General features: G+C 39.8%; 1 protein-coding gene across 2 annotated transcripts in view; it reads right to left on the minus strand.

The window, feature by feature from the left end:
* The window catches only part of ZDHHC17 (zinc finger DHHC-type palmitoyltransferase 17), a 95,831-nt gene extending 82,027 nt beyond the window's left edge, over positions 1-13,804 (minus strand). The window contains exon 1 of one of the 2 annotated variants that reach the window (XM_064376954.1): positions 13,694-13,804. In XM_064376954.1, the coding sequence (XP_064233024.1) occupies positions 13,694-13,786 (93 nt within the window). In that variant the 5' untranslated portion in view covers positions 13,787-13,804. The remainder of the gene's footprint in view (positions 1-13,693) is intronic. The other variant, XM_064376955.1, reaches the window with a different exon arrangement.
* Between the last annotated feature and the right edge of the window lie 1,949 nt (positions 13,805-15,753).

Consider the following 15,753-nt stretch of genomic DNA (forward strand, 5'->3'; position numbering starts at 1 on the left):
TGTGTGATTGTTTGCAATATAGGCTTGTTCATCTCAGTGATCAAAAACCTAATATTCCCCATAGCTGCTGACCACGATAAAACCTAATGGTCAGTATCAGAGTCATGTAAAGTGTAAATAAGTTCCCCCTTTATGAGTGTTTACTTTAAACTAGCCAATCTACAACCACCACAGGAAAGCCTACAGGATAACGCCTATGTACCTTATAAAAGGCATAGTCCTACCAATATTCCCTTTTCCCTCTCATTCTTTTCCTCTCTCCCTTCCCTCAGGTCTCCCTGTCCTTCCTTAACCTTAGACTCTCTAGGCCTGTAAGTAAATCTCTTGTTTCATACACTCTGGTTTCACTTCTTCATGTGTCTCACCTGACACACTCAAACCCAACTGAGCTCTTCAATACCTGCTAGGGCTCTCATAGACCGTGAGGCTACTTGTCTTATGGCCCTCTCAAGATAGAGATCCCAAGACCAATTACAAAGTAAATATAACAATAAAAATCATAACAAAGTGACAATACCAAATGCTGGTGAGGATGCAGCCCTCCCTCATTCTCACTCATATACTGCCAGTTGGAATGTAAAAATGCTCAGCTACTCAGGAAAACGGCTTGTCAGTTTCTCACAAACGTTAAAATACAACTACCATATAACCCAGTAACTGCACTCTCAGAGGAATGAAAATTTATGTTTACATGAATACTTGTACATAAATGTTTAACGCAGTTTAACCTCTAATAACTAAAATCTGGAAACAACCCAGATAACCTTCAATGGGTGAATGGTTATTAGACACATCATGGTACATCCATACCATGGAATACTAGTCAGTAACAAAAAAGGAGGTACTGATACACACAACAACCTAATGACTCTCCAGATAATTATGTTGAATGAGAAAAGCCAATCCCATAAAGTTACATACTACATGATTCCACTTATATAACATTCTTAAAATACAAAATAATAGAAATGGAGAATAGGTTAGTGATTGCCAGGGGCTAAGGAGAGGCTAGGGGCTGGAAGGAAGGCCACATGGGTATAAAAGGGCAATATGAAGGATCCTTATGGGGATGGAAACGTTCTGTATCTTGACTGTACTGATGTTAATTTCCTGGTTGTGCTATTATATACTATACTAACCAAACTACAGTGTCCTATAATTTTGCAAGGTGTTACCACTGGGAGAACCAAGTTAAAGGGCACATGAGATCTCTCTGTGTTATTTCTTACAACTGCATGTGAATCTACAATTATGTTAAAATAAAAAGTTTAAAGAAGTTACCAACTTGAGCATTTAAAATGTGCATAATTTATCATAAAATACACCTCAATAAAAGTTATACAGTAAAAAAATTTTCAATACATACAAGTTTTTTTAAAAACTGTCCAGAACAATGCTGTCCAATTGAACTTCCTGCATACAGAAAGAACATTATGGACATGTTCTATAATTCTGTGCTGCCTAAAACAACAGCCACTAGCCACACACAGCTAATAAACACTTGAAATGTGACTTGTATAACTGAAAAACTGAATTTTAAGTTTTATTCATTTTAATTAAATTTAAAGTGCCATGTCAGTGGTGGCCACCATTGAACAATGCAGGTCCGGACATTACAAAGAATAGAGAAGATTGTTATGTGCTACAATAGAACTATGTCTAAATTATATTCAGAAAAATATAGATTTTATAACATTTATGTAATAAAAACAAGGAAATAAGTATATATAAACATGTATATAAAATATATATTTAAATGCATATGCATAGAAAATTCTGAGTGTACTCAAAAGTAGTATTTACTTGTGAGGAGTGAGAGAAATTTGTACTTGTTGAAGGCAGGGAACAGTGGGACTTTCACCTTGAACTATATATCCTTCTGTACTATCAAAATTCTTGACAATAATCATGTCACCTTTAAGGCTAACAAAACAAACTCATCCTAAAACTTAAATTTCTGATACCTTTAAAATGTATATATATTACTCAGCAGTATAGAACAAATCAGATGTTAGGATAATAATGTTCAGAAAATTTAAGTTTATATTTGGTCTCCTGTGCTAGAAGACTAGATTCTAGTTTGTGAAGAATTTTTTTTTCCAACTGCACTCTTTTTAGGGACTTGATTACATCAATTATTCAACAGAAAAAGGACTCAAATAAGGAAAAAAAGTTTAAATAATGGGAATTTCTCAAATCAAGCTAATTAACTTCTCACAAACAGGTGGAAGATTCTGACTATTTATGAGTGGTCAAATAGCCAAATTTCCAAAGAAAACACTGTCTACAATTTATTCATGATTATATTTACAGAATTATAAATAAAGATTAATGAATATTTATAATTTCAGTGAAAGAACATAGGGAGATACAATTCTAGAGTTAAAAACAGCATTAGCAATAGTGTATGTGCTCACTTAAAATCTTGGAACTGTGAAAGGAAAGATTACAAAACAAGTAATAGCTAACTCTATTTACCAAATATTGTTCTAAATTTTACTTATAGACAGAATTTCATAGAATCAAAAGATGCTATTGACTATAATATGCACCATTACTGTATGTACTAGTAAGAAAGAAAATACTGCCAACTGAACTACAATACAATGCTTTTTTATCACTTCAAATTTTTACTTATATTACTTGAAGGACTATTTAAACTAATTGAAAAATCTTTTATAGACTTACTTAGATTTTTATCAGATCATTCTTTTGGATATATCAAAAGGAGATAAATAAACAAATCAGTTATTGTATTGCTAAAACTTCTTCATGTTCAAGGTTAGCCTCTTCAGAATCACTGTTCAACTTAAAAGTTGTCAGTCCCATGTTTTTCATCACAATATTGTTTATGAGCCACCAATAACACTGGAATACAGCATTTCTTAAAAGAATGTCACTATTATCTCTGAGACTTCCTTCTCCAAGCCACTGACACGCATTCCACAAGTTTTGATGATTTTCTTGATGTTACTGGAAGTTATCGACGGTTTTCAGAAAACAATCAGTAATCAAACTCCTTTCTAAAATGCTCTTTAAATGGATTGCTAACTGAAATGGGGGCAACAATTGTACAACTGTGCTATCAGGAATAACCACGAAGAGGCTGGGCATGGTGGTTCATGCTTGTAATCCCAGCACTTTGAGAGGCCAAGGCAGGCAGGTCACTTGAGCCCAGAAGTTCAAGACCAGCCTGGCCAATGTGTCGAAATCCAATCTCTACTAAAAATACAAAAAATTAGCCAGGCATGGTAGTGCACACTTGTAGTCCCAGTCACAGTAAAATCTTGACTCAAAAAAAAAAAAAAGAAAGAAAAAGGAATAACCACAAAGATGCCACATGCACAGGTACTGACAGTCACTATTGCAATTTGGCCAAAGCATAGACGCCATTAACTGTAAGTCACAAATCCCAATTTCAGAGATATTAAAATGTAAAATGTATACATGTTAAAATCTACAAAGGGTATACTAACTCATTTAAACTCATAAGGATCCTAAGAAGTAGGTGTTATTAATCCCACTTTCCATATAATAAAACTGAAGTATCCAGAAGATTAAGTAATTTGCCCAAGATCATATAGTTACTAACTGCTGGAAGAGGCATTTGAGCTACATTATTCTCCCTGAAATGTATTCCAAAAAAGCTCTACTAAGTAGGAGACTGTGGTCCAGTAACAAATCTTTAGAAGAGATTTACAGATAATACAAATGATAGGACTCTTCAAAAATGTTTAAACTTGAGACACCTATAATTCAATAAACACTATCTGTTCTCTGATCAGCTACTGCCACAGATTTAATACTGAGACTACTCATCTCCAACCTTATCTACACCTAGGGTTATTTCAACAAGGGCTACCTTCTTTCAAAGGATATGGGTGGGTCGGTGGGGGGGTGTGCATATACATACATTCTTTTTTTTGAGACAGGGTCTCTGTCATCCACGCTGGAGTACAGTGTCATGATCACGGCTCACTGCAGCCTCAATCTCCTGGGTTCAAGCAATCATCCTGCCTCAGCCTCCCAAGTACCTGGGATTACAGGCATGCATCACCACACTCAGCTAATTATTTTATTTTTTGAAGAAACAGGGGTCCCATTATGTCTCCCAGGCTAGTCTGGAACTTCTAGGCTCAACCGATCCTCCTACCTCAGCCTCCCAAAGAAGTGGGATTTATAGGCACGAGCCACTGCGCCTGGCCAAAAATATATTTTACCTTATTAACATATACTAAGCAAAAGAACAGACTGAATAAAAGAAAATTTCAAAGAGAAGGATTTTTACGAAAATGTAGTTTTATTATTTCAAGTCAAAAGGTTACTAAAAGAAATGGCCTTAGAGCAACTGCTAAAAATGAATCCTCCCCTAGCTCCTTTAATGTCAAGGGAGAACTGAAGTTAACTCCAATAAAGTTTTTCTACTATATTGTAAAAAATAAGTAAAACATAAATTGTGTTTTGACCTATTTGTGTATACAGCAAAGTATATATAAGGATTATGGGCTTGGGAGTCAGAGTTTAGGTTCTAATGGAAACTATGCCAACTTTCTAATGATGTGAACCTAAGTAAACTACTTTACTTCTCTGAGTCTGTTTCCTAATCTGTAAACAGTTCAACATACATACTTTGCAGAACTACTGTGAAAAGTAAATGTGCAAAACTTGAAGACAATTAAGATGCCCTTCGGTGGGTGAATGGATCTGATACATCCAGAAAATGAAATATTATTCAGCACCAAAAAGAAACGAGCTACGATGCCATGAAAAGACATGGAGGAACTTTAAATGGATATTACTAAGTCAAAGAAGCCAATCCAAAGGCTACATACTGCATGATTCCAACTATATGATATTCTGGAAAAAACAAAACTAAGGAGACAGTAAAAAGATCAGGGATTGGTGGGATGGACATATGAATAAGTAGAATACAGATTTTTAAGGCCATGGAACTATTCTATATGACAACATAATGGTGGACACACATTACTCTTACATGTGTTAAGAAGCTGGCCAGGTGGAGTACCTCATGCCTGTAATTCCAGCACTTTGGGACATCAAGGCAGGCAGATCAACATGAGATCAGGAGTTCGAGACCAGCATAGCCAACATGGTGAAACCAGTCTCTACTAAAATACAAAAAATTAGCTGAGCATGGTGGCACATGCCTATAGTCCCAGCTACTCAGGAGGCTGAGGCAGGAGAATTGCTTGAACTCAGGAGGTGGAGGTTGCAGTGAGCCAATAATTTCTCCACTGCACTCCAGGCTGGGCAACAAGAGCAAAACTCCATCCCCTCCTGAAAAAAACAAAAACAAAAACAAGTGTTAAGAACCACAGAATACACAACACAAAGAGTGAGCCCTAAATGTACAATATGGCCTTTGCGTGATGATGATACATCAGTGTAGGTTCATATCCCATACCAAGTGTTACTACACTGGTGTAGAATGTCCACAGTGGGGGAGGTTATGCATGTGTACAGGCAGGGAGTATATGGGAACTCTCTGTACTTTCTGCTCAATTTTGCTACCAACCTAAAACTGGTCTTAAAAAGTTAAGTCTGTTCAAAAAATTTAAAAACAAAACAAATGAGGCCACTTGTAACCAGAGCTAGCTAGCGCCTAGCAAATACAACTCTCTATAATCTCTATCATACTGTATTGTGCTATAAAAACAGGCAACCTGGATTACTACTTAACCTCTCTATACCTCCATTTCCTCATTTGTAAAATAGTTATAAAAAGCTGTGGTGAGAATTAAATGAATCAATATATATGCAAACTTGTTTAGGACAGTGCCTGGCTCTTATTTATAATTTGCTGGCATCCATGTCTTGCAACAAGGAAGAAAGAAGCTGCTCCGCATTTGGAGAAAATGATGCTGAAAGGGAGAGGAGGAGAGACAAGAGAGTCTTGGTGGCATTCTCAGCTCAGGTTCCAGTTGTCTTTGATTTCAACTGTATCCCTGCATCCTAAGTTTAGGTTATTTGAGATAGTAAATTCCTTTTTGCCCAAATAAGTTTCAACAGGGTTGTTGACATCTGCAACAAGAGGATCCTAACACAACAAGCAACTTCTGTCTTCAACTCAAAGGACTTTTTTTTTCCATGAGAATAGGGATAGTTTTGATAACCACCAGTTTTGTTGACCAGTTGTGTTCAAACCTCATTAAATCCTTCATAAATTGGCCAGCCGCAGGGGCTGACGCCTGTAATCCCAGCACTTTGAGAGGCCGTGGTGGGTGGATCACCTGAGGTCAGGAGTTCGAGGCCAACCTGGCCAACATGGTGAAACCCCATCTCTAATAAAAAAAAAAAAAAAAAAAAGAATATAAATCCTTCATAAATTAATGAGTATTCATAATGGAAAAATTATTCTTAAAAACAGAACAAGGGTAGGATATACCAATATCTCAATCAGAAGTAATTTTTCATTTGATTTTTCCTAGAATACAACAATTGATAAAAATGCAAGCCATTTGACATATATACACAAAAAATGTTTTGGGTACAGTTAAAGTTATCATCTTCATATCCTTAACAATATCACTTATAATCAAAAGATGATCCTAGGACACTATAATGTTCTCACTTATCAAAGAAAGATTCTATTATGTTTAGTATGTATTAACCCTAGAAAATAATTTGGCAAATATGCAACAAGAATTGAAACAAAAACAAAAAGTATTCTGTTTAATTCTCTGTAAGGATATTAAGTTCACAGTATCTCATTCACAGAAGGCTGAAGTTTCACTGTACTTTGAAATTAGCTGCCTGTAGCTCTATTTTAGGAAAATTTTAAAAGACAAAATTTTATCCTAGGTCTAAACAATTATTCCACTGGGTGAAATTTATATTTATGTATTTTATAAATATAATATTGCCTTGAATCATTATTTTTCAAATTCCAAAATTCGAATATTTGATTTTACTCTTAAATTATCCATCTGTAATAAAATCTAATCATAAAATAATACTATAATCAGATAATGCACTGAAAGAGAATTTTACATAACCTCAATAGTGAAACGTCTTTTCAGATTATGTAATTGTTGTGGGTTCTGTTAAAAGCACACTGCATTTTAAGACACCTTAACTGTTCAATGCTGACAACTTTAACATACCCCTTACAACCCTTTCTAGAAGGAAGACCACAAATCATTTCTAATTTAAAAAAATACACACACATTCTCCCTCATCTATCCTGAGGTATCTGAAGGTCTACAGTTAATCTTACATTATTTTACGATGTGTCATTTTGTAAATCTCATTACTTTGGGGCCTAGCAAAGGGTCAAGACCATACTTGGATTCCCAAAAAACACTCCCAGTATCAAAGCACACATCTTTAAAAATATCAAATAGGTCAAAAGGGCTTATAATAAGAAGTCCTCTGCCCATCCTCTACTCAATCCCAAGAGACAACCAGTACTAATTATTTTAGCCATTCTAATATATATGCATACTACAGTTATTTATCAATTTGAGATACATTAATATTATCACAATTTTAATAGACAACATTTACTGTGTTTACTAAGTGCCAGACACAGAACGTCACATGTATTATCTTACTCAATCCTTACAACAGATTCATAAAGTAGGTGTTATTATATCCCATTTTAGTTTGGAAAATTGGAATGCAGAGTTCAGTAACATGCCCAGGGTCACAAGCTAGTAAGGAGCCAAACTGAGATTTGAATCCTAACACCACTGCTCACACTTTTAACCTATATGCTCTTATATCCACCCACTCCACAGTCCGCTCTTAATAAATAAATACTTTAGAGATCCTCTCGAATTAAAAAATAATAATAATAAGCAAAATAAAACAAAGAAGCCAAAACAGGAAATGGCTTTTCTCAAAACCAGAACAATTTTGTGGTTCCGTACATCAGTAATTTTCAACTTTGAACTTCACGCACAATCCATGAAGTCTCATCAATTAATCTCATTTTAATTATATATATATTGACTCAGTGATTACTATGCTTAATAGTAATGCTCAGTGGTTACTACGCTTAACAGTGGTTACTATACAAAGCATAGTAGTTACTATGCTTAACATATAGTATTTTAAATATATATATATTTTAAAATCTAGATTATTATTGTATGACCTGTAGGATTTTTGCTGACTTTTTTTAAAAGGCATCAAATCCTAGTGACTGCATAAAGAAGTGCTTTGAAGGAAAAGAGTTGCTGGTAGCCTTAGAAAGAAAAACAACTTTCAAAGTAATTTTCTATCTGATTTCTGAAAGCAAATGAGTTAACTGTACATATACATATATATACATAAAAGGGCAAAAGGCAATAGAAAAAGGCAAAATTATTTTTACTAAAGAAAAACTTCACAGCCGGTCGCAGTGGCTCACGCCTATAACCCCAGCAGTCTGAGAGGCTGAGGTGGGTGAATCACCTGAGATCAGGAGTTCCAGACCAGCCTGGCCAACATGGTGAAATCCTGTCTCTACTAAGAATACGAAAAATTAGCCGGTTGTAGTGGCAGGCACCTGTAATTCCAGCTACTCAGGAGGCTGACACAGGAGAATCGCTTGAACCCAGGAGGTGGAAGTTACAGTGAGCCGAGATTGTGCTACTGCACTCCAGCATGGGCAACAAAAGCACAACTCCGTTTCAAAAAAAAGAAAATAAAAGCTTCAAAAAGTAGATTTTTATGAAATTTGTGAGGAGAGTAGACAATAGCAATAGTTTAATTTAATATTCAAACAAAAAATCATGAGAAATTATAAAATGAATGTGAAATAAAAATGTTACTATAAAAAGAGAGAGGAAAATGAGAAAAAAGGTAGTAGCAGAAGTTTTGAAATCGAGAAAAAAGGAAGAAAGAAAGAGATGAAAGCCCTAGATAATCTAGGCAATCCAGTTCAAAGCTCTGAGTCAGATGGTTCTGAAACAGCCCCTATGATACTCTGGCAGAAGGGGATATTGTGATCTCATTCTATGAAAGAGCTGAGATGACTTACTAAGGATGTGCCAGTAGGTAAAATGGAAGCTGGTCATAGCTAGTCTGCTGGGCCAGTAGACCAACATATGGTCTCCCTCCCTCTACTGAAGCCTTTCTTCTAAGCATTCTAAATGACAGGAATCTGACATCACTTACAAGCTACATTACTTAATTCAGTACTTATTTGAATCATCAAGTGTTTCACATGCATACAACTTCCCAACTAGTTACTTGCCTTGTGGAAAACATATGCTATCCTTTTTATGCTATTTTAACCCATAAAATCTAAAACTATGCTATGTACCTAGCAGACACATTATCAAGTTGATGATCTTGAAAAATCACAACTTAAAACCAGAACATTTGAGTTTGAAATCATAGAGATCTAGTCTAGCTACTTTATCTTAAAATCAAGAAAATTAAGAGCAGTTAAATATCTACTAGCTCAAGGTCACTGAGCTAGAACTAGCACCCTAACCCCTTGATAATCAGTTCATCTTTATCCAAATAGCCTTTAATTTCTTTTATTTTGATAAAACAAATAGTTACCTATTTAAAAAGAAAACAAAGTAACAGCAGCTTCCCTTTCAGTATTCACTATATCCCAGGGCCTTTAGAAGTACAATTTGCTTGGCAGCCTACATGCCTAAGTCTATGATGACTGCTTTATAAACATTATCCTAGTTAATATTCATTCATAGTAACTATAAAAGGTGGCACAAATCCAACTTTACAAATGAGAAAAATGTACTTTGACATATACAGAAGCTACATTTCCAGTTTGTCACCACAGCTTTGGCTTTTTTTTTTTTTTTTTTTTTTGGATACAGAGTTTTGCTCTTGTTGTCCAGGCTGTAGGATCACGGCAACCTCTGCCCCCAGGGTCAAGTGATTCTTCTGCCTCAGCCTCTCTAGTAGCTGGGATTACAGGCCTGTGCCACCACATCTAGCTAATTTGTATTTTTAGTAGAGATAGGGTTTCTCTATGTTGGTCAGGCTGGTCTTGAACTCCGGACCTCAGGTGATCCACCTGCCTCAGCCTCCCAAAGTGCTGGGATTATAGGCAGGAGCCACCTCTCCAGGCCAGCTTTGGCTCTTAACCAGTATTGTACACTGCCTCTCACTGAATACCAAAAACATCCTGAATTTTTTCCACATAGACTCCAGCACAATGCCTTGCCCAAACATGATAAACAAATGTTTCAATGACCAACTAAATGAGTGGATTATTTAATTCATTAAAAAGTAAGATTATCTTACCTAAAATACCTCTAAAAGGTGTTCATCTAATTGTATAATCCTGTAAGAAAGGTTTTAACTGGGCAGTTTGCATACTAACAAGAGATTTAAGCAATGCTGATTTCTTTACCTACAAATAATTCATCTGCTTAACAAATACTTAAGTGAAAAATGTTTTTGTGTGAGAGTGTTAAATCTGAAGATAAAAAGTGAAATGAAACTTGTTCCTGCAAGATCCTATTCCACTAAATTAAAACCCACATAAGTTTTAAATCAGTCACCAAAACCAAAATAAATGTGTAACACTTCTCTCTTTCTTCTGGTAGAGAAAAAAGAAGTAACATTAACTGAACACCTACAATGTATCAGTTCTTTTTTTTTTTTTTTTGAGACGGAGTTTCGCTCTTGTTACCCAGGCTGGAGTGCAATGGCGCGATCTCGGCTCACAGCAACCTCCGCCTCCTGGGTTCAGGCAATTCTCCTGCCTCAGCCTCCTGAGTAGCTGGGATTACAGGCACGCGCCACCATGCCCAGCTAATTTTTTTTTTTATTAGTAGAAACAGGGTTTCACCGTGTTGACCAGGATGGTCTCGATCTCTTGACCTCGTGATCCACCTGCCTCGGCCTCCCAAAGTGCTGGGATTACAGGCTTGAGCCACCGCGCCCAGCCAATGTATCAGTTCTTGATCCTCAACATGTAGCCTCACCTAATCCCTACAGTCAAGTAAACTAGGAAGCATCTCTATTCGTTTTCTTTTTCTTTTTTTTTTTTTTTGAGACAGGATCTTGCTCTGTCACAGAGGATGGACTACAGTGGCTCGATCATGGCTCACTGCAGCCTCAACCTTCCAGACTCAAGCAATCCTCTTATCTCAGCCTCTGATTAGCTGGGACTACAGGCATGCACCACCAGGCCCAGCTAATTTTTGTGTTTTCTGTAGAGATGAAGTTTCACCATGTTGCCCAGGATGGTCTTGAACTCCAGGCCTCAAGTGATTCTCCCACCTCAGCTTCCCAAAGTGCTGGGGTTATAGGCGTGAGCCACCATACCCAGCCAGCATCTCCATTTTCTGATTACAACTGAAGCTTAAAGGAATTAAGCACTTGTCTCAGGTCACTTAGCTAGTTACTGAATTTCCAGAATTAGAATCCAAGTCTGTCTGCCCCGAAGTCTATGCTCTCTCAAAAACGAGGTTAAAAGTACTATTATTTCATTACCTACCAAGACAGAGAATGGGTTTCTTTCCAAAGGAGACTGAAAACACTATTTTAACAACAAAAATGTTACCTCAGTTAATCCTCGCTATAACTTATTAACTTTTATTTTTATCATCCATTATAAATGATCAAACTAGAACTCAGAGAAGTATTAATAGCTTGCCCAAGACACACTGCTAGGAAGCAGCACAACTATCCCCAAGTCTGCACCAGGTACACACACTAACCAGAGAAAATGCAGAAAGACCTCAGCCATGTAGTACAAGCTGAAGGTACATCCAAACTGTTAAAATAATCAGACCCTGTGCTTCTTGGGTAAAAAGGAGTGGTATATATTATGTATGTCAATTCCCACTATCAGTGATGAGAAGGCTGACTTTCTAGTAATATTCTATCTATTAAATGGCAACCTGAAGATTGGTATCTAAACTTCAAGCCTACACTGGCCATTCTACTACAAACCATCTGGATTTGTTGCCAGTTAAAATTATTCTTAAAGCAGCAAACATAAGTGCTATATTACAAAGCAAAGGTTTATGAAGAACAGTATGCTAAAAATAAAATACATAGGATAGGCCACACATGGTGGCTCACGCCTGTAATCCCTGCACTTTGAGAAGCTAAGGTGAGAGGACCACTTGAGTTCAAGAGTTTAAGACCAGCCTAGAAACAGCACAGGGAAACCTCTTCCTCTACAAAAAAAAAAAAAATATATATATATATATATTCAGCCGGGCATGGTGGCGCGAGCCTGTGGTCACAGCTACCTGGGAGGCTGAGGTGGGAGGACCACCTAAGCCCTCGAGGTAGAGGCTGCCGTGAGCTGTCATCATGTTAGTGCACTCCTGCCTGGGGGACAGGGAGAGACTCTGTCTCAAAAAAATAAACTGGAAAAACATTTAAGTGTTTGAAACACTTTCACAGGAAGAGATGAATAGAAATCACTTAGCAACATTTTCAAGGCAACATCTAAAAACTACTTTGTCTATTTCTTGACGTATGTTAGGGCCTAAGTGAACCAAAAGAGATGTGTATAATGCCGGTTCTGAAAATGTTACCACTTTGGTCAAACAAATGTTTAGTCTTACTGTATAGTTCTGTTTGTCAGAAACCCAGAGTAGCCTTTTCTGTTGAGACTGGCACAGGTATATATTTGTAAGGAACTGTCCCGTGTGTTTTTGATAAACCAAAGTAACCAATGAGAGGATGGTTGAGTATTAACATATAACACAAAAGGGTGGTTGTCATTATTCACTTTTTAACAAAAACTAGTGGCATGGTACAAACCCAAATCCAGAAAAAAACAGAATCACTCTATTGCAAAGTAACCAGGTAGAGACTTCCATGTTTGTTCATCCTACAATACAACGACTGTCATCCTTCAACCTCACGAAAACTACCCGAGTTCTTCAGGCAACTGTGCCGCTACCCTATTCACACATCACTGTGGATCACTAAAAATCAGAATTCATCAAGAATTGCTTCCAAGCCTTAACTAGCACTAGCTCAGCTACAAATTCGGAGGTAAACAAGTACATATTGTGACTGACTGTGGAGAGGAGCACTGTTTACTTACACGGGAAGACACTCATGCACTCATGTTGTGATGGGAAACGTGTTGCAGTATCCACCCCTAGGCTCCTAGAAAAACGGTACTTCAACAAGCTAATGTGAGTGTGGGTCTATTCCCAAAAGTTTTGACCTCTCTTTTTCATCGCTTAAGGACAAATGCTCAAAAAGGACACCCGACACAAGGTGCCCGAGGTGCTGCCCATGGCATTACCTGGAAGGACATCACTATGCCCATGAAACTGTCCCCTCACAGTGGGCTAAAAGGAAGCAACAGACACCGTCATTCACCCTGGCGAAGGAAAAAGAAATCAAAACCAGACGCGCTTTGACCTGGCCCCGAGAGGCTTGCAGTAAGAAGACAGGGGGCTAAGCTGCGGTTCAAAAACAGCACCAGGCCCCCCCGCCTCTGCACTCAAAAGCAGCGCGGCGACACAGCAGAACCATCAACATCTCCACCTCTGTCCTCCCGGCACAGCCAGCGACTGCGTCCCTGAGCCCGCCCCGGTCGGGCCCGCCCCGCTATCTCCTCCCCCGTTATCCGCTCACAGCCGCGCTCGGGCCTGGATTCGCCTCCCCACCCTCCCCAACTTCGGCACGTCCCACTACCACACACACGTCGGTCACCGCCCTCGGCGAGTCCTGGGGAGAAAAGCTGGAGGGCCGCAGGACAAGGAATGAACTCGGCGCGGTTCCTCACCTCTGGGTGGAGAAGGGGTACACAGCCCGCTTCAGTATCGTACTCATCCGGGCCGTCCGCCATCTTGGTGTTAAATCCCTCCTCCCGCTGCATGCCGGGAGAGAGCGTTTCACCCTCCCGGGGCTCGGGCGAGGCGGAGGGCGAGCGCGGGGCGAGCGCGAGCCCCGCCGGAGGCGACGTGGGCCTCCTCCTCCTTCTCCTGCCCCTGTGACGCCCCCTCTGCCCCCTCCCTCCTCGGAGGGCGCGGGTTTCTCCGCGCGTGCGCGGAAGCGCGGCCCGGCCCCGGACGAGAGCGCGCTCTGCTGCACTGCGCTGGGGCCGGCGGAGGGCTCTGGGCGTGGGCGCCGCGACTCGGGGGCGGGTCTCGGCCGGAGGCAGATGTGCAACTCTGGCTGCTCGCGGGAGGCGGCGGGACGGTTGAGACCGTCGCTTGGGAAACCTAGCGGCGGCTCTGGAGCGAGAATTGAGCTCCGGAGCCGCGCGCAGCACAAGTCTGGAACCCGAGGCAGCCGAGAAGGCCCACGCGCTCCCTCTTCCGCTCCGGAACCCCCGGGACCCTTCTTCAGAAACTCGTGCAGAGCCATCAGCCAACTCCAGGGAGGTTTGGGGCCGTCGGGCTTGAGTCGAGACGTGCATCACTCCTGAAGACGAAAGCAGCTCCCCTTTCCTCCACACTCGAAAAGGTCACCCGCAACCTATGCCTCCGGTGGACGCCCGGATTTACCATGGATGCAACTTAGGGCTTCCTCCTAGAGCACCCTTTATTTTTATTTTTTTTTTATTTTTATTTTTTTGAGAGGGAGTTTTGCTCTTGTCCCCCAGGCCGGAGTGCAGTGGCGCAATCTCGGCTTACTGCAACCTCTGCCTCCCGGGTTCAAGCGGTTCTCCTGCCTCAGCCTCCTGAGTAGCCGGGATTACAGGCTCCCGCCACCACACCTGGCTAGTTTTTGTACTTTTATTCGAGATGGGGTTTCACCATGTTGGCCAGGCTGGTCTCGAACTCCTGACCTCAGGTGATCCACCCGTCTCGGCCTCCCAAAGTGCTGGGATTAAAGCCTTGAGCCACCACAGCTGGCCGAGAACCCTTCTTAAAATGATCCCAACCTGCTCTCAATCGTCCTGAATTAGTGCCACATAAAAAATTACAATCTGAATGCCCACACACCTCCATCTGCAACATTTCAATATAACCCAGGAATTCACAACTGAAACCACTTCAACTGAATTCGCTGAAATGCAAGCCCGATAAAAAAACTAAAGCCATTTTTTAAAGGATTTTAGTGTGGTATGGGGGAGGTGCTCCTTGTAAATGGGCTGATGGGACAGTTTTAGAAAGCATTTGTCTTTCCTTTTACAGCTGTTAAAAACAGTAAGTCCAAACAGCTCAGAGGACGATTTCGCAGAGATCATAAAAGTTGACTTATTATATAGATCCTGGTACTAATCTGTCTCCTGTTAAGGCCAGAAACCACCGGGAAAAAGCCTGTACTCGGACAACATCAGGCTAATTTATAAATCAAGAGGGAGGACACTCCAAAGGAAGCGTGAAATGCCACTGGAAAAGGGAGGAGGAAGCCTCCTTTTAAAGATTAGTTTCCCACCAAAGGAGTCTGAGGAGGGTCTAGGGAGAGCGGGAATCAGATTTGGATTGGACGCCGTTTCTGCGGCGTGATGAAGAAAAGCTGGGATTTACGAGGGATTGGATGCTGTCTTGAGGATACAGCAATTTAGTAATTAGGTATCTCCAGTAATAAAGTAGTCACGTGGACTGGGGCTCATTAGTAAGAGAGCAGCAGTCACTCAAAGAGAGGTAGGTATGGCGTATCATAGCTACTGCACAGCTATGGGAGAAAGAAGATTCTCAGTAACCTCGCTGCTGGCTTTCTGTCTGTCCTCCCAGCATAGCTACTTTTTCTCTTTTCAGTCCGAGCTGATTTTCATTCTGTTCGTCCTGGCCCAAACTAGGAGTCATCTTTTACAGCTAGATGGAGTGAGGCCCTTGAAGCACCGAATTGCTTTCAATCGTATGTTAACATGGACAGAAGGCATTTTCACTCAAA

Source organism: Aotus nancymaae, unplaced genomic scaffold (assembly GCF_030222135.1).
Source record: "Aotus nancymaae isolate 86718 unplaced genomic scaffold, 86718_ANA_hifiasm-v0.15.2.pri h1tg000016l, whole genome shotgun sequence".
Lineage (NCBI taxonomy): Eukaryota > Metazoa > Chordata > Mammalia > Primates > Aotidae > Aotus > Aotus nancymaae.